Raw genomic sequence first — 20,392 nt, 5'->3', positions numbered from 1 at the left:
TGCCTCCATCCACCCGCTGTGAGATCCTGGGCAAGTCACTAACCACGCTGCATTTCAGGTTCATCTTCTGGAAAACAAGCACCCAAATTCGTGCCAAGAAGGTGACGGTGAGGCTTACAGACAGGAGGGTGTCCAAATACCTCGCCCAGTGCCTGCGTCTGTACTACCCTTTCTCCTACTGCAGAGGATGAGGAGCAGTTATTTTCATTCAAAACTGACAAGACATTTTGATAGTACGCTTCTCTGCTCTGTGCTCCAGACTGACTCACAGACACGGTCTGGGGGCACACAGGCTTCGGTCTGGCCATTCAGCTCCCCCACTTGTGTGCTCTTCTACTCAGATTATTCGCGTTGTGGCCTATCTTCTAAAAGTCCTGCTTGGCAGAAGATGTCTCCTGGGTCACAATCTCTGCACCGAGCCACAGAAAGCCACCGCAGAAAAGAGCAGGTACGAGCCCCGACTCCTACCGACGAATACGTTAAAGAAGTCTGAAAACTACAGGAGTCGTCACTGACCAGCTTTTTTCTACCCAGAGAAAAACACACGTAGAGATTACATTCTGCAAGTGTTCTAGCTTTCAGATTAGATCAATTGCTGTATATTTAAAAGCTGATCAGATGTGATCCACTTCACCAGCAAGTTACTATGTGCACTTTCTCAAAGGTAAGGCTCACGGATAAGGCTCTTTGATGAAAGCTTGGAAGAAGATATTTGGTAACCTTAAAACTCCTGCATTAATAAATATGTACAAAACCACAATTGCAGAAAATCTATCATGTTAGAGTCCCAGTAATGACAAGCAGCAGTTGGTACCAAAGCTTTAGAAGAGCATATATGGGCCAAAACTTTGTAGAAGAGAAAATTCTTCCCATGAATCAAATTTCTGGGGGGGGAAGAAATATGCTATTTCACCTCAGTGAAAGAACGAAAGACTCACTGTTCTATGAGCACCGTGGCTTGGGACCCTGGACTGTAACACCAGGAGTCACTGCGTGTGACAGCTGACATAGGAGTTCCCGTCATGGTGCAGTGGTTAATGAATCTGACTAGGAACCACGAGGTTGCGGGTTCGATCCCTGGCCTTGCTCAGTGGGTTAAGGATCCGGTGTTGCCGTGAACTGCGGTGTGGGTTGCAGATGCAGCTTAGATCCCACGTTGCTGTGGCTGTGGTGTAGGCTGGTGGCTATGGCTCCAATTAGACCCCTAGCCTGGGAATCTCCATATGCTGCAGGAGCAGCCCTAGAAAAGGCAAAAGAAAAGGAAAAAAAAAAGACCAAAAATTCCCCAAACATTAATTCCTCAGATTCCTCACCAGCTGACGGAGGAGGCACTGTGCATATGCTGATGCTGGGGGGCACCCCCTGCCCCCAAGGCACACACACAGCTCCTGGAGGTCCCTCATCCAGGGAGATGGTAAACGCATGGCCACGCCACACTGCTGAGCCTTCTGGTCCAGCTCCACATTTACTAGCTGTGTGACCTTGGGGGCATTGTTCAACCTCTCTGTGTCTCTGTATTTGGAGAAGGGGGTAATATTAGTACATAGAGCACAGAGGTGAGGATCAGGGAAATGGCACTGGGGGTGCTGCCGGTGACTCCAACAGGAGCAGGATGCAACCGAGACCCTGGGAGGGCGGGGCGGGGAGAAGGGCGGGAGGGGGGAAGGAAGGAAGCGGGGGAGGCCGAGGGAGGCAGGCTTCCCACCCCGTGTACTCCTAAAATGCTCGCAGAGAAACGGACTCTGTTTACAGCGCTCTGCCTCAGAGTCCCTGCTCTCACCCATCACACCCTCCTGCCTTCTGCTCATTCCGTCTAAATGCATGATGGGAACCCCCGAGGTCAAGGACTCCATAGACCAGAGACCCTCCAAAAACGAACAATATTGCATGTGGGTGTATGCATGTGTTTATAAAGTAAGGTGATATTTTAAAGAATATGAAACCCCCCAAATTACATTTCTCTCTCACGTTGCTTTTACGAGCACTATCGTAAATCGTAAATCTGAGCACTGTCCCTTCAAAAGCCGAAACATCACTGACAAATTAACGATCTGTAAACAAAGGCTTCAAAGATTATTTTAAAAGGCCGTATTGTTGGCGCTACAATATCATGATCAGTTTTTTGGCATGAGCACCCTTTTTAATAGTGAAGAACAGTCTCAGCATCTTTTTTTTTTTCAATGGCTGCACCCAAGGTGTATGGAAATTCCCAGGCCAGCTGTGGCAACACCAGATCCTTCACCCATTGCACTGGGCCAGGGATCAAACTCACACCTCCACAGCAACCCAAGCTGCTGTAGTTGGACTCTTAACCCACTGTGCCACAGGGGGAACGCCTATTAATTTCTTTTTAACACTGGCCATCTAAGAATCTAACCATCTAAGGAAGAATATGTGCTTCCTCCCTTTCACATGCTTAACTTGCAATTCTTGTAATTCCAGGGTCGCTCGTTAAAAAAGCGTAGATCTTTCTTTTACTTGCAACCACTGTCCTGACGCTCAAGGCCACCCTTCCCCACAAGGTGAAGGACGGAATGGACATGGGGCCTCCCCACCTGCCGTCTTAACACCTCAGTTTACAGCCTCACAGGTGCAGGGTCCCAGTGCCACCCAGGAGACTCTTTCTAGAGGTCAAATGACTCTGTGGACCTCTGTCCCCTGCCACTCTGAGGTCTCAAGGGAGCCAAGAGGCCACAAATGGACCAAACATTTGGCAATGCTGGTCACCTGCCTGTGGCTCAGGAACTCGGGGCACACGTCAGACAGAGGGATGCTCTTCCGTGAGGGCCCTGCCGCGTGGATACAGGACCCAGAGCCTGCCCTGCAGCGGCTCCTCAGAGCTGGCCCTTTCCGGAGGCACTCCCATCTCTGGCACAGAGCCAAGCTGCTAATTCCACCTCCGCAGGCTCTCTAGGTCACCTGCAGCCAGGCCAACCTCCTCTCACAGCCAACAGGGAAGGTCTGTCGGCACCTGGACTGGCAGCTTTCAGATGCTTGCAATTCAGTGATGACACCGAGCTTCCCTCTGAACCAGGTGCCTAATTTTTAAAAAGTGACCTTGACTATCATCGATTCTTCTTACGCTCTCTGTATGGAGCTAAAACCATCACAAGGATTCTCGGGGTCAGGATCCACATTCTCAGTGTGAAATGCACCCCGGTACCTATGTTTGCATTTTTCAGATATTGTTTTTAGTATTTTTTCACTTTTGCATTTTCATAGCTGGATGCCTGGTGTCACCTCGCACTGTTACTGATCAAGCAGTGGCTTCTGTGTTTTTCCAGAGTGCCTCAGACACTCGTATTCACTGGCAATACTTGTCTATAACCTGTTCCCAACAACGACAGCTTTTACCTTTTCCTGTCTTCTTTTAAAAAAACCTCGTATATAACTTCATGTCACCAATAAAGGCAAATTTTATCTCTTCATTAGACTCCCTTAGAACTTCTTCCGGGATAAGCGGCTTGTGAGAACTATAATGGAATGATAAACTGATGTGGTGAGATTGAAGTTTAAAAACATAAAATGCGACACCCACGAGATCTCAGTTTCCTTTGCTCTTTGGCGCTCAACAAGAATAACAAGTGTTATGAATCCTCGATTTGTTGCTGCTTCTCGTGCAAAATGAAATGCCATTAAAAGATGCACGGCTGACTGAAGGTTTCAGTAGAGAGGATTCCCAGTGATGAACAGGAACAGATAAATATTTCTCTCTCTACATGACAGTGTGAACCCGGGCCCTGGCTCTTGGAAATTGCTCTTATTATCATGTTTCACTCATTTTTTTTTCTTAAAGAGGCTTGAAGTAACAATTTAATATAGCATCAAATTAATACTTCAGTGAAAAGTCTTGTTTCAGCTAATGGTTTTGAAAGGTTACATTATCTGTAATCCTTATTGTGCCTTTGCCTATGTATACAGATCACTGCAACAGTGTTTTTTACGGGGGGGGGGGGGGACAGAGAGAGAGAAGGGGGAAGGAAGAAAAGGAAAAGAAAAAAGAAAAAGAAAAAGGTAGGAAGAAAGAAAAAAAGAAAGATGGAGTTCCCACTGTGGTGCAGTGGGTTAGGAACCTGACTGCAATGGCTTAGGTCACTGCAGAGGTGCAGGTTCAATCCCCAGCCCCAAAAGCAGTGGGTTAAGGACCCAGCATTGCTGTAGCTGCTCCATAGGTCACAGCTGTGTCTTAGATTCAGTCCCTGGCCTGGGAATTTCCATGTGCTGGGACTGTGGCCATAAAAAAAGAAAGGAAGGGAAGGAAGAAGAGAAGTTAAGGTCTTCGTTTAGAAGGAAGCCAAAAAAGAATGTAAGGATGACTCCATTCAAGCTGCTATCAGTACAAGATGGTACTACTTTTTAAAAATGTAATAACAATCAGGCTGAAAAGGAACAAACATTCCTCTGCAGTATTTACAAACATTCTTGGGGCTGAGAGATTGCAGAATCAACCTGAATGCAAACACTGGGGCTCCTAAGTCTGTTACACTGACCCATAAATAACATCATCATTAAAGATGAAATGACTTTGCAAAAAACACTTCACCGTAAGTACAGAGAGCATTTACTAAAATGCAGAATGACTGCCCCAGGCATCACAGTGTGAGGCGCCCTGGAGGCCTTGCCACCCAGCCTTCAGTTGGCAGCTCCTTCTAGGCCTGCCCCTGTCACTGTGGCCCAACACAGCATCTTCTGGGTGGGCGACCCCAAAGGGCCCCAGCGTGCTGGTTGTGGTCTGCGGGGGGTGCTGCCTGGCAGGCAGTCTGCCCTCTCCCTCCACGCAGGCCTCTCCTCTTCCTGCACCAGCTTCCATCCCTAATCCGTATCCTGACCCCACACACCCTGCGTGGCCTTCCGCTTGGGCCAGTCACTCCTGAGGGTCAGCAGACACAAGAGGCAACAAATTCCCCCAGGACTGGTAGAGGCAGGACTATAGGAAAGAAAACTTGGAACAGCTCTGCCTCAAGCACTCGAAGAAATGAGCAAATAACCACAAACCCCAAAAGGATCAGGAGTGCACTGGCGGATTTTTTTGAGATGAAATTTCTAGAAGGAAAAATAGGATCTCTGAAGTATAAAAATCATTGGATAGGGGAGCCTAGAGGTTAGAAGAGCTGAAGAGAGAATGAGGAGTGGGTCAGACAGCTGAGGAATTGACCCCAAACTGAGCAGAGATGTTTGGAGACAGAAAAGGGGAAAGCTGGGGACCTGGAGGCTAGAAGGAGGAGGGCAAGTCCACAGCTGCCGGAGAGAGGAGGGGAGAAGCGGGAGACGGTGATGTACAAAGGAAAAGGATGACAGGATTGCCAGAAATTGGGGACAACGTGCAGAAGGAAAAGCACGCTGACAAGGAGGCTGGGCAGCCCCCTGGACACCTGGGGGACAATGGCCAGGATGCTGGGAACACGGTGACTCCCCATCGGCAAAGTGGAGCTGGAAGGGGCGCTCCCTGGCCTCAGGGACCCTGGAGGTGGCAGCGCCCTCCTGAAGACAGAAGCAAGAAAAGCGTGTGCAGCTTCTGATGGCACAGAAGCTCTGCTGGCGCTGCCTTTAACGGCAGAGTTCCAGGTGCTTTGAGGACTTAAAACTTTATGTGCTTCGTGTTCTCCAAAGAGAGGACAAAAGCCCAATGAGCAGACTCGGAACGCTTCTCTGGCTCTGGAGAGCAGGTCCTGCGCTGCCACTTATGGGGCTTCATCGGCGTCCCCGGTAGCGCATGAAAAACAGCATGGCAGGTCCGCCCGGTCTACTGAGTCGGAATGTGAATTTTCATGTGATGCTGGGGGAGGGGGGTCTGTCTTTAATCAACAGTTTGGGCAGTGCTGGTGGAGTAACTTTTCCTCTTTGGGCACCACACCCTCCATTTTTTTTATTTTAATTTGTGGGTCTTATGGTGCCTATTCTCAGTTTCCCTCTATGGCCAATGCCACCATCCTTCATGGGAGGACAAAAAGATATATTCCAAGGAGGGGCCAACGAAGTCAAGCATTCGCCCCAAAATCCTTTACTGAAATGAAAGGTACTAACTAGCTCTTTCAACAAGGATTTCAGGACCTTCAGGTGTAACGTCTAGATTCAGCTCAAGTGACACATGGCACCCAAATAACAAAGGATAAGAAGGGATTTTTAGGTTACTTTATCAAGTTATCAATTCAGTCACTTTGAAATAAAAATAAATTTAAACCCTATATTTCAAAACTGTAAAAGATATTCCCAATGTTATTTTCAGAAGGCATTCCTTGATCATCTACGTTGGAACTTGCTTCTTCCCCTAAAATTTCTAAAATTTCACTAACATTGACTGAATTTTAATTAAAGCTGAAGCTACATGGTACCAATACTCCCAATGAAGTCAGGGCAGTTAAACAAATCATCAGTCAATTAAGAAGAAAATAAGGCAAAACGGTTCTTGACCGTTTTTTCCTTTTTGAATGCTCTTCTACATTGCTTAGCTCATCAGTTGGCAATCATTTATAAGACCCGAGTTTGTTCGGACCTAACAGAAATTTGAAAAAGATATTTTAACCAAAACAAGTGATTTTCCCAACTATAAGAAAGGGAAAATAGACTTATAAATAAGTCTGCTCTGCTTAATATAAATTTTCGGTTGGTCTGAAAGATGATGCTGTGCTTTCTTAGGGCACAGCGGAAATGAGGGTAGAATTTGGGTAGCCAATAAAGACCAAGGCAAGATGCTGGAGCCTGGGGGAAAACATCTAACTCCGTAGGATGGATTCGAATCTTCATAACTCTGCCTCAGGGCTACAGCCTGCCAGAAACCACGCCCCCTAGTGGATTGAAAGAGTTAAAGATTTCAACACTGGGACAAGGGAAGCAGCACAAGAAAGGTATTTAAGGATCTTAGTCAATCATTTACAGAGCACTCACCATATACCAGGCACTGTTCTGAGCAGGTTATAACTATCAATTCACCTAGTTAGCACAGCACTGAATGAAGGAGGTACTACTAGCCACACTGGACAGATAGAGAAGCAGGTGTGGAGAGGTTAGGTAACTTGGCCAAGGCTACACAGCAGGTCAGGGGCAAAGCAGCCAGCTTCAGGGTCCCTGCTCCATGCCACCTGCCACACGGCACTGCTGGTGAGGCTGGCTCAACAGAAAATCAATCCCACAAGGCATTTATTCAAATATCTAGCAATGTTCCACTTCTCCTAAGGCTAGCCTTAGAATAGTTTTAACCTTCTAGAAACACGGCTGCAGTTCTGGATATATTTTACTAAAGCAAAAAGCAATGAAAGAAAAAAAGAGAAGCCAAATGTCAGTAAGTCCATCCAGCATGTTCCACAGGAGCTGCCCTCTCTGAGAGCCTGTGCCATCTGTTGATACACCATTTGAAAGCCTCAAGACTCATCTTCTGGGCAGTTCAGAAGCAAAGGCACATTCGGAGGTAAAAGCAAGAAGAAACAGAAGAGCTGACAGTTACCACTGAAGCAGGAAACAAATTTTAAGACTAGACATAAATCCTAAAAGTGGTCCCAGTCACCTCACATCCTTTTTGGAATTAGGTCAAGAGTAAACACCTGGCCCAGGGACTATGGTCAATAATATTGTAATAACCTTGTGGTGCACTTAATCTATAAAAATAAGGCAGCACTACGCTGCACACCTGACTAATATAATACTGTAAGTCAGCTATACTTCAGTTTAAAAAACGAGCAAATAGGCGTTCCCTTCATGGCTCAGCGGAAACAAACCTCACTAGGAACCATGAGGTTGTGGGTTCAATCCCTGACCTTACTCAGTGGGTTAGGGATCTGGCATTGCTGTGAGCTGTGGTGTAGGTCACAGATGCGGCTCGGATCTGGCGTGGCTGTGGCTGTGGCTGTGGTGTAGGCCGGCAGCTGCAGCTCAGATCAGACCCCTAGCCTGGGAACCTCCATATGCTGCAGGAGCGGCCCTAAAAAGACAGAGACATAAAAAAAAAAAAAGAGTAAATACATGAACAAATGAATGAATGAAGTACAGACAGCAAAACTAGGGTTCAGAGATCACTTAAATAACCTGTTCATGACAGGCTATGATCTGGGTCTCCTACTCTTCAACTAAAGTGCTTTATCTATTTTTATTAAAAAAGATTTTTTTTTTTTTTTGGTTTTCGTCTTTTCAGGGCCGCGTGCGGCACATGGAGGTTCCCAGGCTAGGGGTCTAATCTGAGCTGCAGCTGCCGGCCTACCCCACAGCCACACTACACCAGGTCCGAGCCGAATCTGTGACCTACACCACAGCTCACGGCAATGCCAGATCTTTAACCCACTGAGTGCGGCCAGGGATCGAACCCGCAACCTCATGGTTCCTAGTCAGATTCGTTTCCACTTCGCCACGACGGGAACTCCTAAAAAAAATTTCTTTTAATGGCCACACCCATGGCATATGGAAGTGTCCAAGCTAGGGATCAAACTCACCTCTGCAGTGGCCTGTGCCACTGCAGTCGGATTCTTAACCCACTATGCCGCAGCAGGAACCCCCTACCTAGAGTCCTTGAAATAAACTGTATTAATTATGGTGATTCTCAACCACTAAGACCCTTTACGTATTAAATATTTTTCTTTCAATCGTATTGAGATATTCTCGGCATACAGCACTGTACAAGCTTACAGTGTGCAGCGTAATGATCTGACTTATGGACACCATGAGATGATGACCACAGAAAGTTTAGGGAACATCCATCATCTCAGAGATACACAAGAACAAGGGGAAAAAAAAAACCAACCTTTTTCTCTGTGATGAGAACTCACAGGAGTCACTCTCAACAACTCTCACATATAACACAGAGCAGCGTTAATTATATTCCCCCTGCGGGACATTACAGGCCTAGTACGTATTTCTCTCATAACTGGAAGTTGGTGCCTTCTGCCTGCCTTCATCCAATTCCCCACCCCTGGTAACCACAAATCTGATTCCTTTTTCTGTGATTAGTTGCTTATTTCTTTTTGAGGACTAATGGACCTAGAACGGTGTGTTTGAAGGTCAACACTAAGACCCTGTAAGTATATTTAACCTATGATTTACAAGCAGAAAAATACAGACGGTGAAGAAAATGAGAAATGAGCTTTTTCTGAATCAAGAACATATCAAGAAAATAATCACTTTGTAGGAGTGAAATGAAATATTTAGTACTGTGAAAGCCCCTGGAGCATGTTAATAGACTTATTTTGGTCCCCAACGTATTTTATGTAATACTGATGACATGTCAAACCTGCATGTTCACTTGCAGGAACCACCCCAGAGGAAACGTTTTAGACTGTGATTTCTGTAAAGTCAAAAAATTCTGAACTCAAAGATGTCATCAAGAAGTTGATATTTGAATTGCATGTCACATTTTATTAGACTGGCATCACAGTCACTTGGCAGAAGAGTATGTTTTCATCAGTCAGTGAGGTATTACATTGCTTTGGAAGTTCAGAGGCAATTTAAAGAAAGCATAAAAAGAATGCATCAGTGCGACGTGAGGTTTCAGAGGGGCAGAAATGAAAGAGCAGGCAGTTTAACAGGTGAATGGCTGAACACTGCCTCCTATTAATTGATTCAGAAGCCAACACCTTAGCGTTTTCCCTCCCGCAGGTACTGACCCAGCTCGTTAGCATTACCTCCACAACAGGCAACAGCATAAGGGCTGTGGACCAGATTTCAATAGGAATAGATGTTACATAAGATGTATTAGATGTTAAAGGAATCTTGAGGCTGACTAATGGTTTTGAAAAACAAATCCGGGGCAGCCCCAAGCTTCCAGAAACAGAATGCAGCTTAAAGACTTTGAGAGACCTCACTGCCAGCAAAATGCAGTCGATCACATTTGAGAAGATCAGAAGAATAAGCAGCTGCCAAGAAATAATTCCTGGTATTAGAGCCTGAAGCGTGACCATCAATTAAGGAAGCTGCCTTTTACAGACAGACACCTCCGAGCCCACACATCCAACCGGGCAGTAGTCACTTTGAGAGGCTAATACCTGATGTGATGGTTTTAACTCCTTTGGTTAATAGCAACAGTGTGTGGGTGAAACACCAGCTTGGAAGTGACTGCTTCAGTGCTGCCATCAACAGGCACATTCAGGCCATAAGACTGCGATTTCCCAAGGTGACATAGTGGTTACTGGTCACTGTCGCTACGGCCACCACCACATGGTGAGGGCCTCATGGGCAGCAGGTTCTGAGTAGCTGACTTACAACCTTCCAGACTCCGGAGTTGGGTGGTATTTTTTATCTCCAATGTATAAATCAAGAAACTGAGGCTTCCGAGTGCAGGAGTCAAGCGGTTAGTAAGTGACAGGGCTGGGATATGAACCCAGGAATGTCCAACACTGGACTTCATGCTGTTACGACTTCACAGTAACGATGACCTCAACTCCAGCTGGGACCTGGGAACAGTGCCCTACCAGGCACTTGCTGGGAGTTATGGGAGTGGGAGTGGGGGGATGCTGTTCCCAACAGCAGTTTCCTTTTATCCTCAGGTGATTCTAACAGGATAATGCTGAGGGGTGAAAAGCAGACAGTGAGTAGACAAACACCCACTTTCTAAAATCAGAGACTTGGAGTTCCTCTTGTGGCTCAGCGGGTTATGAACCCAACTAGCATCCATGAGGATGTGGGTTGGATCCCTGGCCTCGCCCAGTGGGTTCAGGAGCCGGTGTTGCCGTGAGCTGGGGGTGTAGGTTGAAGATGCAGCTTGGATCCCGCACTGCTGTGGCTGTGGCATAGGCCTGCAGCTGCAGCTGTGATTCGACCCCCAGCCTGGGAAGTTCCATATGCTGCAGGTGCAGCCCTAAAAAGAAAATAAATAAAATCAAATCAGAGACTTTCCTTGGCAGCTGTAAGTGGATTAGTCCTCAGAGGTCGACACCTCACTTCCGCTATCTGCAAAAAACTTCTGCAGTGTCACCACCTATGAAGTTGAGTGGCTGTAAAACCAGAACGGTAATCATGGCAACCACTGCAGAGAAGGGCCGTGGGATGACAAGTGTGACATATCTAACTAGTGACCTGTCACTCGGTGATCCGGCCACCGGCGTGTTTCAAAGCCCTCACCCGTTTCTAACTCGACTGCAATCTCTGGCCTTGAGGAGACCGCATCACGCCTGTCAACCTTCTCAGAGTTTCAGAGAAAGATAACGAGACATTACCTGGTGGTACTTCTTGAGGATGTTGTGCATCTCGGCCACGTCTTCGCTCGTGATGGTCTTGATGACGTACCTCCTGTCGTAGGACGTGTGGAACCGGGCCCCGCTGCGGGCCTGCGAGTCATTGGGAAGGGGTGCGCTCCTGGTCAGGGAGTTCTTCCCGCAGGACGACGACGACGATGAGGACGACGACGATGGGGGAGGAAGGAAGAGCACCGGTTAGAGACGTGGCTTTCTCACGCCCAGGTAAGCTGCTGTCACCACAAGGCGTCAAAACCACGTGTGCTTGGAAGAAGGCGACGGGTAGGACGACCACACTGTCTATGCATCGCGACTCACGTGGCAAGTCCGTCAAATGAAATGAAAACAGCGACTCTAACGTCTAGAATTATGACGCCAGGTACTTTGTTCACCTTGTTCTTTTGAGTGGGACAGGAGCTCAGATTTCCTTCTGACTAAAACAAGGTTCCCGCCACGAAAGGGTGTTTCACATTCACGGAGTGTCGCCCTGGAGGACAGGTTCTCTGTGCGCAGCACGGCTCCCGATTCTGATGACACTCCCCGAAGCGGCGAGACCCCCGTCCTTTCACAGATGAGGAGGCGGGGGTCAGAGAGGGGTCATAACTGGGGGAAGGCCATGCAGCTGCTAAGGGGAAGAGCCAGAATGCCATGCCCTGCGTGGCTGGCTCCGCACCCCAGTTCTCCACAAGCCGACCCCTTAAGTCGTGAAGGACTCAACTGGCCAACTCTGCTGGCCCAGCGCGTGCGCAATGAAACGGCGCCTAGGATTCTGATCTGGGGCCCCCCTCCTTCCCCCGCCCCCCGGCCATTTCTGAGGACGATTATCTCCTGGAGGGGACGCAGCAGGGCTCTGGGCGGGCTCCCCTGCAGCCTGTCACTCCAGCCTCACGCCATCCACACTGAGAGCTGTCTCCCCTGCTTTCCCGTGTGACTTTCCCGTTTGAATCTGCTTTCTTAGGGCCTCCTGGAAGTATCCCCCCCTCCACCGTCTTACACTGGTCACCAGACCAGTGGGGTCAGCAAACCCCCCTGGGTCACGGGTCAGAGGAAGTCTAGTCCTCACGTCTGTTCATTGTGCTCCTGAGCACCGAGCTGCATTCTTCCCACCCCGGGACTGCGCAGGAGGGACTCAAGGGGGGACATGGTTGCTCTTCACCTTCCTCCCCACAGGCGGGCACACAACGGTCCCCGTGAACCACAGCCTGTCCAGTTACGGGGACACGGATGCCTTTAGAGAGGGGGTGGTACCAGTGCATCACGACCGTCCATAAATGAGCTCCCGGTCTGCCTAGCGCAGTCAAGCCTCCTTAACCTGCCCTTCTTCTTCAACGGAAGCCAACGGGATGGAGCATCTGAGGTCTAAGGACACTGCAGTGCTGCAGTGCTCATGGAGGTGCTCCTCGGGCAGAGCCAGACGAGGGTGCTCTCACCTCGGGGCAGACCCTGGCGCCCTGCCCCAGCATTCCCTTCTGAGACAGCGTGTCCTGCTTTGCAGGCAAGTGGGCACACCTGCCCCGTGCAGAGCCGTTCCTGCCAATTAGCTGAATATGCTTTCCTTAGCTTATTAAAAACTCAAGACAAGGGGTGGGGGGAATCAAAGCAACGCCCCATGACTTTAAATAGCAGGATTAAGCCAGCTGAAATTCATTAGACTGAGATGGAGGAAAAGGATTTTCAGGATGAAAATGGCCATATTCACAAGAGTTTGATTCTCACTTATATTGTTTTTTTCCTCAAAAAAACAAAAATTCTCCTTTATACCACTTCCTACTAAGAATAAAAAGGAGGAAAATCAAAGTGAATGCCCCCTTTGGGGGTTTTTAACACTGGCCAAGAAAAGCAATCATTGCTCTTGGCTAATGGTCTGAATTTCCTCTCAAACATTAATCTATAAAAGGCTCTTCCAAATAAAACAAGAACACTAAGAATTGTAAGATTACAAATTGTTTTCAGGCATAAAAATCAAAGCAGGAACAATCAGCCTAATGAAAGCCAGGTGGGTCAGGTTATAAACTTGGTAGAACTGACAATACATGTAAAATCACATTTTGGGGGGGGAGGGGATAGAAAAGGATCATTATATTCAGCAAAGGACAGAGCTGCAGCAGCATCAGTTGCATAGACTGTTTTCTTAGGCTTGTTGGATATGAAAGTGTAACATGCTATCATGAACCAGTGGAATCGAACAGAATTGAAAGCTGCAGAGTCAATGCTTCTCAAACTTTAATGAGCAACGGAATCACCTGGGGAACATGTGACAATTCAGCCTCTGACCCAGCAGGTGTGAGGTGGGGCATTTGAAGAAGCAGATGCTGCTGAAACGGCAGGTCTGCGGATCACAGTGAGAATCAGGAGTTCACGGAATCGTGGCTAGGATGTGATCTGCGTGGGGCAGAGTGTGGAGAGTCTAATGCATTAAGTGCTACAGTTACAAACGCACCTGCCTGGACACTGGTCCCAATGTAGTCTGTCCAACTTCGGTTTGGTTAAAATGGGACACTTTACAGTGAAGATTAATAATGCATTGCATTCCCCGTATGAATTCATCAGCTTCCTATCAGGAGTAGAACCTAAAGCTAACGGGTTTCACTAGGAACCGGATATTGCTCCCAAAGGGAATGATACTGTTTAATACTACTATGCTCAAAGCAATGTTTGGGTTTACAAAGCAAAGCGCTAGAAAGGCAGAGTCAAAGATGCACCAACTCCTTGGCTAAGATGCTACCTCCTTCCAAATTCTTTGCCTTTCCCTTCAGTTTCAAAGACATTGATAATTAGGTATTACAGACTTTGTGTAACGATATTGGCCTTCCCATAATGGCCGGGGCTATAAAGCGTCAAACATTCTAATCTTGATTCTGCTTTAACTCAAGTTTTTCAATAATCACATAAGTAGTCCCAATGCACAATATCTTCTTTCAATGTGTGGAAGAATTTTTTTTTTTTTTTTGAAGGGCCGCACTTGTGGCATATGGAGGTTCCCAGGCTAGGGGTCGAATCAGAGCTACAGCTGCTGGCCTACACTACAGCCATAGCAACTCTGGATCCGAGCTGCGTCTGCAACCTACACCACAGCTCATGGCAACACTGGTTCCCCAATCCACTGATCGAGGCCAGGGATGGAACCTGTGTCCTCATAGATACTAGTCGGATTGGTTTCCTCTGCACCACAATGGGAACTCCAGTATTTTTTCTTTTAAAAGGCCCTTGGTTTTCCAATAACCAGTGAAATTAGGAACAGGCACATTTTGTCAAAATTCAGGATGTACCTTTTATAATCACTATACATATAAAAATGTATGAATCAAATTTACTGAAAGCCACAGACAAGCAGAAAACATGTGATCCTCAGAATGACTCTAAGACCTGGACAAATGCATATTCATATTTATTTCCACAGCATTCCTAGGAGATAGAAAGGGCCAGGTGAATTTTCCCACTTGAAAACACTGAAATTGGGGTACCATGGGGCCAAGTGACACACCTTGGCTCCCGCCTGAAAGCTTCCTCTGAAGTAACCAAAAAGGGCAACTTGCACGGCTAAACTTTTGCCATTAATTAACACCATAATCACTTTTGCTAGGCTTTCTTTTTTTTTTTTTTTTGCTTTTTAGGACCGCACCCGTGGCATATGGAGGTTCCCAGGCTAGGGGTCCAATCAGAGCTACAGCTGCTGGCCAGAGCAACGCAGGATCCAAGCTGTATCTGCAACCTACACCACAGCTCATGGCAACGCCAGATCCTTAACCCACTGAGCGAGGCCAGGGATCGAACCCGCAACCTCGTGGTTCCTAGTCGGATATGTTTCTGCTGTGCCACGACAGGAACTCCTTCCTGTAGCGTTTGAAATAAGGCAGGAGTGTGTTGGTAAAGGGGGTACTGAGTAAGGCTAGTCTGGGGCCTGCAATGTTCGCCAACACTCATCAACCCTCAGAAACGTCATCAGCCTCTTTGAGCCTCACTTCCCAGGACCATAAAGTGATGGAGGATAAGGCCAGGGAGAGGGCGGGCGGAACTCCCCGTCGGCTCTCCCACAACTCCCCAGATGTATTTCCTCGAAGCCAGGGCACATGGCTCTAGGCAGGGCTGGGCCGTCAGCCCTCAGGAAGCGATTCGACTCTTCCCCACAAAGATCCGGTCGGAAGAAAGTCCAACCGCCACCTCAGCAGGGGCGTGATGATGGCTCAGGATACTCGGGCCAGGATTAAAGAGAGGCGACAGTTTTGAGAGCAGCATGGAAACAGCACACCACGGGTTCCGGGCGTGCTCAGGACAGCTGTGGCGAGCGGGAGAGGACGGGCCAAAGGAAAGAGGTCGCAGATTCACAGTGAACACGGCCCAAGCAGTCCGCTCTCTGGAGCAACTGATACTGAAACTCCTCAGTGTCCTCTGGTGTCGCGAAGGAAGGGTGACCCACAGCCTCACAGCCGGATTCCTGGACCAGCTCGGGAGGCCAGGAGGAGAAAGGCTGAGAGAAGCGGAGCCCGGGAGTGACCGCCAGGAGCCCCAGGGGGTCCGCTTATGAGTAAATGAAGCTCACAACCACCTTTTGGTTGGTGACAGGCTGACAGATAGAAGCGACCTTAGAGACTGCTCCGAACCGCCCAGTTTACAGGTCAGAAAACAGAGCCCCAGAGGGCAGAAACCCTGGCTTTCTCATCTAAGTGGGACGATTCCACGGGAGGCCTCTCGGGGGCCAGCATCCCCCCACCGCTGCCACCCCACCCCGCGTGGGCTCGGAGCCTCGTGGGCATTTCCATGGGATCGCTGCAGTGAGATTTTTCCGTGGTGACAAACACCTTCCGAACACAGGACGAAAGTATGAGCCAGCTGGCACAAAGCCCAACCTGTTTCTCATTTTCCCAAGGAAAACGTGTACAATGGCTTCAACAACAGCCTCGATGCTAACGCAGCCCAGAGTCCTCAACCTACGCTTTGACGGACACGTGTGCAGATCTCTCTGGCCCCGTCTAGGACCGTCCCTTACTGGCCTTTATCGGTGAGGGACAGGCATGGGGTGGCGTTCTCTGGAGGCAAAAGCTGACACAGATGTGTTTGGGAACAAGGCTTGAGGACAGGAAAGGCACGTGCGGCTGAGCCCTGGGCTCAGAGTCAGACAAGCTGTGAGGCAGAGACCTGGCTGAAAGAAGCCTGGCACCTGGGACTTCCTACAGTCCTGTGGACGGTGGTGACAATGTCAGGCCTGTGAACGCTTCACATTCCTGACCATGTGGCACAGCTCATCGTGTCTGTTTTAATTAATCCACCTGTTCTGAGAACTGCTGGAGGTGGGCACTCTCTCTCGGTCACTGGCTTTACAGGCTTGTCCTGGTCTCTGTCCCTCCCTGCTGACAACCATACGGGTTTTCTTGGCGAAGAATGCCAACACTGAAAGGGGCAGTCTTTATACGGAGAGTGCTCTGGGTTTCTCTCTACAACACGCAACTGAAAACAAGCAAGCGAGCAAACAAACAAAAAACCAAAAGAAGAAGTCAAGACAAAATTTGCAAGTTAGGACATGATTAACTTGGACTGAAGGTCTAAGTGAAAGCGCTATTTTTAAAAAGTCTTCTCATCTTAACCAACCAATTTAAACGGCCAAGTCTGAGAAGAAGATCTGATCCAATCTAAGGCCTAAAAAGTACCACGTATAGGAGTTCCCGCCGTGGCACAAGGGGGTCGGCAGCATCTTGGGAGCTCTGGGATGCGGGTTCGATCTCCAGCCCAGCACAGAGGCTAAGGATCCAGTGTTGCTGAGGTCGCAACTGAGGCTTGGATCTGATCCCTGTCCAGAGAACTCTATATGCTTCAGGGCAGCCAAAAAAAAAAAAAAAAAAAGGACCATGTATAGGGTTGGTTTAGTCTTTGTCAGGATAATTCCCATTTTCTAAATTAAATACTCACTCTCGGGAACCTTCACCTTTACCTGCCCCTCTTTATGAGAAAGTTGCCAGATAAAATTACCCAGTGAAATCCACCTAGTGTTTGGAGGGGTCTACTCTCATTAGAAAACAAATTTCTTGTCATGGACAAAGCTTAGGGAGTTACATATTTTTGTCATAAGCTGACATTTTAAAAATTCAAAATCTGGGATTCTGAACCTCTCAGTGCAAATGTATGACTGTGTAAAACAAAAGTAGATACGTGGGGTCAAGGTCACAACACAAGTGACACTTTCCACTGGTCTTTTGAAATGTCCTAACAGACCTACCCACGTCCAGAAGCCATCAGAAGAGCAAACGTTTGAACTCACGATGAACACACTCATCAGAGGTTCTGAACCTCCAAACCCTCTCTCTGTGTTACATTTAGTTTATGCATCTTTTCCCAGGTTCATAAGGTCATCACAAGCAGAGGTCTGATGACATTCAAGTTCCAAAGAGCAGAGCTGCTGAACCCAGAAGACAACATAACAGCATCAGACACGGGGAGTTTCAAGCCAAGACGGCGTGACTTTGGGCAAATTATTTAAGCTCTTTGTGCCTCGGTTTCTGCACTTGTAGAAAAGTAATAATGATGAGAACTAGCATCATCGGCATCAACAGTCTGCCTGGGAATTAAATAATACAGTGGTTTTATAATAGTGCCCGGAACAGTAGCCCTCATTAATGGTAGCTATTATTATAAATAGCAAATTTCAACCCGGGGACCAGAACAACATCAATAAATTATTCTGAAGCTGGTAAGTCAAAAATGAAGAAGGACTTAAAGAATGAGTTCTTCCACTTGGCTCTGCTTCCTTTTCTCCCCCCCACACCCCCACCACCAAGCCCCTCCTCGGGACCCAGTAAGCATTAAGAACCACATTCTTGCCTCTCTCATGCTCTGCATTTTACAGCTTCCTTTCTACAGCCCTCAGTAATAAGCACTCGCAGTTCTAAAAAGAATTTTAAACGTTTTACACAAAGACGTTTTCTTTCTTTCTTTTTAGGGCTGCCCCCGCGGCATGTGGAAGTTCCCAGGCTAGGGGCTGAACTGGAGCTGCAGCTGCCAGCCTCCACCACAGCCACAGCAACTTGAGATCCTTAACCCACTGAGCGAGGCGCCAAGGGTTGAACCCGAATCCTCATGGACACTAGTCAGGTGCATCCTGCTGAGCCACAAGGGGAACTCCACAAAGAAGTTTCAAGTCAAATAGTCCTACCCCACAAGGTCCTCCGTCTGTCCTTGGCCTCTGCTCACCTCCCAGCATCCTCTGCAGCCAGAGGGCAGGTGCGGTGGCAGAGGAGGAGAAAAAGCATAAACAGAAACAGTCGGAGAGCTGGGGCGACTGCTCCCCAAGGAGAAGGGGCGGGGAGGAGGCTGGCGGAAGATGCCAAGGAACCTGCAGATACAGGGAGTCTGATGTCTGGGTGACCTTGAGGTGGCAGCGCGGGTGAGGTGGGTGAAATGAGGGCTTGAAGGGAGAGGAGGAGGTTTAGAAAAGCAACCTGGGAGCTGCCAGTCTGGGAAGTCATTTGTGGGACATGTTGGGCTATCCCAAATCTACAATCCCATTTCACGCAGAGCCTTGAAAGGCTTAATTCAACATAGAAAATAGACATATAATTGAAATCTGACTTGGCGTCTGCCCACAATAGTCACTCATAGCCTTCCTTCACTATCTTTCTTTCCTTTTCTGGTTTTTGGGTCTCAGCATGTATTAGATTCAGTGAGAAGTTAAGGGCTGTCAGTACCCCTCCTCCCCCACTCCTTACTCTGTTGTCTGATTATCTGCAAAGAAAGACTGTTAGACTTACTGGCCTCTAAGTTTCCCTCTTGCTCTACTAATCAGTATTCACTAATAGTTACTGCTTTCAGTTTGTAGAGACTTAGGAAATGGACAATAATATTTTGCTATTAGTTTGGGGGGGAATCTGACCCATGTATTCAGACTACAAAAAACACATGCTTTTATTCACTAGCCACCCTTTTCTTTAGATTTGATAGCTGCATATTATAAACTACGTAATTCCTTAAATTCACTTGGTCTAAATGGAAATAATATTATCATCAGCCCCTACAACAAGAAGAAGGCAGCCAAAACTAATGGTTGGGGGGAGAAGGCCTCGTACTGAATATAGCTGATCTTCAACCCCGAACATTCTTCTCCCTTCATGGCTTTACTGAGATATAATGCACATACGAGACAATTTACCTATTTAAAAGCATACAAATCAACAATTGTTAGTACAAAGTGAAACAACCATTACCACAATGAATTTTAGAACATTTTCATCACCTGCTAAAGAAAACTCTGTACCTATTAGCCGTCACTTCCATTCTTCCCCCACCCCCAACTAGGAAGCACTCGTCTGTCTGTCGGAGAGATTTGCCTGTTCTGGGCATTTCCTATGATGCAATCATACGGTACACAGGTGCTTGTGACTGGTCCAAACATTCTCCTTGCACATCCCCTGAGCACACTCACCACCCCAAGGGACCCCTGTGCCAGCTGTAGACCCTGGGCTGTCTCTGGGTGGGTGAGATGACACCATGGCTTGTCTCTTTTCAGTCCAGGGCTGTGGACATGTGGCAGCCAGTCAATGCTGCCAGGCTTGAAGGGGAGTTGGGGGTAAAATAAACTGTTTGACAAGAATTAAATTTCTAGGGCAAAGCTATTAGATGCAGCTCAGAATAGGACAGTTAAGTCCATTCTGCTGGATGATCTTAGTGCCGGATAAGTAAGGCCCTTTCCTACCACTTCTGTTTCCTGTGACCAAATACATCATGGATCTTACCATATCCCATCTCAAACCTCAACGGCTGTTTTAAACCCTAGTGCCATGTCAGCCAGGAAATAAAGGAAGGGAGATGCAGCTCACTCTTGAATGGCCTTCTTACACTTATAATTGGAAATTTATTCTCCTTTCCCTAAAGCAAGGGATTAATGGTGCTGGCTTCCTCCCCAGCCCTCTAAACGTCTGCATTGAAGATGTTTATTTCCACAGTGGGAGGGCTGGGATTACTGGGGCCTGGGGGGGGGCGGCGGTGGAGGAAATGTCAATTTAATTAGCTCATCCTTAGCACCAATCTTTCTATACTTCTCGTTAAAATGTCATGACTTATCAACCATTATGGTCCCTTATCCATTTTTAAAATACCCAAGCATCTTGAACATTTAATTCGCTTGAACTACTCATACAGTCTTATATATATTTGGTGGTTTTATTTTTTTCCCCCATTTTGATATGAGTTTGCATTTCTGCTATAAAAAATCATGGATGAAAGTGTTTCTGTTGAATCCCCAGAAAGGCCAC

The 20,392-nt window shown here is 47.6% G+C and overlaps 1 protein-coding gene across 6 annotated transcripts in view; it reads right to left on the bottom strand.

Annotated features, from left to right (window-relative positions):
• Nucleotides 1-20,392, bottom strand: part of PIP4K2A (phosphatidylinositol-5-phosphate 4-kinase type 2 alpha) — a 184,562-nt gene that overhangs the window by 41,831 nt on the left and 122,339 nt on the right. For 4 of the 6 annotated variants that reach the window (XR_002336109.1, XR_002336111.1, NM_001195781.1 and 1 more), the window contains 1 exon segment: nucleotides 11,136-11,288. The exons of the other annotated variants lie outside the window; for them this stretch is intronic. Coding sequence is in view for 2 of the 4 variants with exons in the window: in NM_001195781.1 (NP_001182710.1) it covers nucleotides 11,136-11,288 (153 nt within the window). In the remaining 2 variants the exon portion in view is untranslated. 6 annotated transcript variants of the gene reach the window in all.

The sequence above is a fragment of the Sus scrofa genome, chromosome 10 (assembly GCF_000003025.6).
Source record: "Sus scrofa isolate TJ Tabasco breed Duroc chromosome 10, Sscrofa11.1, whole genome shotgun sequence".
NCBI lineage: Eukaryota > Metazoa > Chordata > Mammalia > Artiodactyla > Suidae > Sus > Sus scrofa.
The sequence above is the reverse complement of the archived record's forward strand: the minus strand, read 5'-3'. Positions and strand labels throughout refer to the sequence as shown.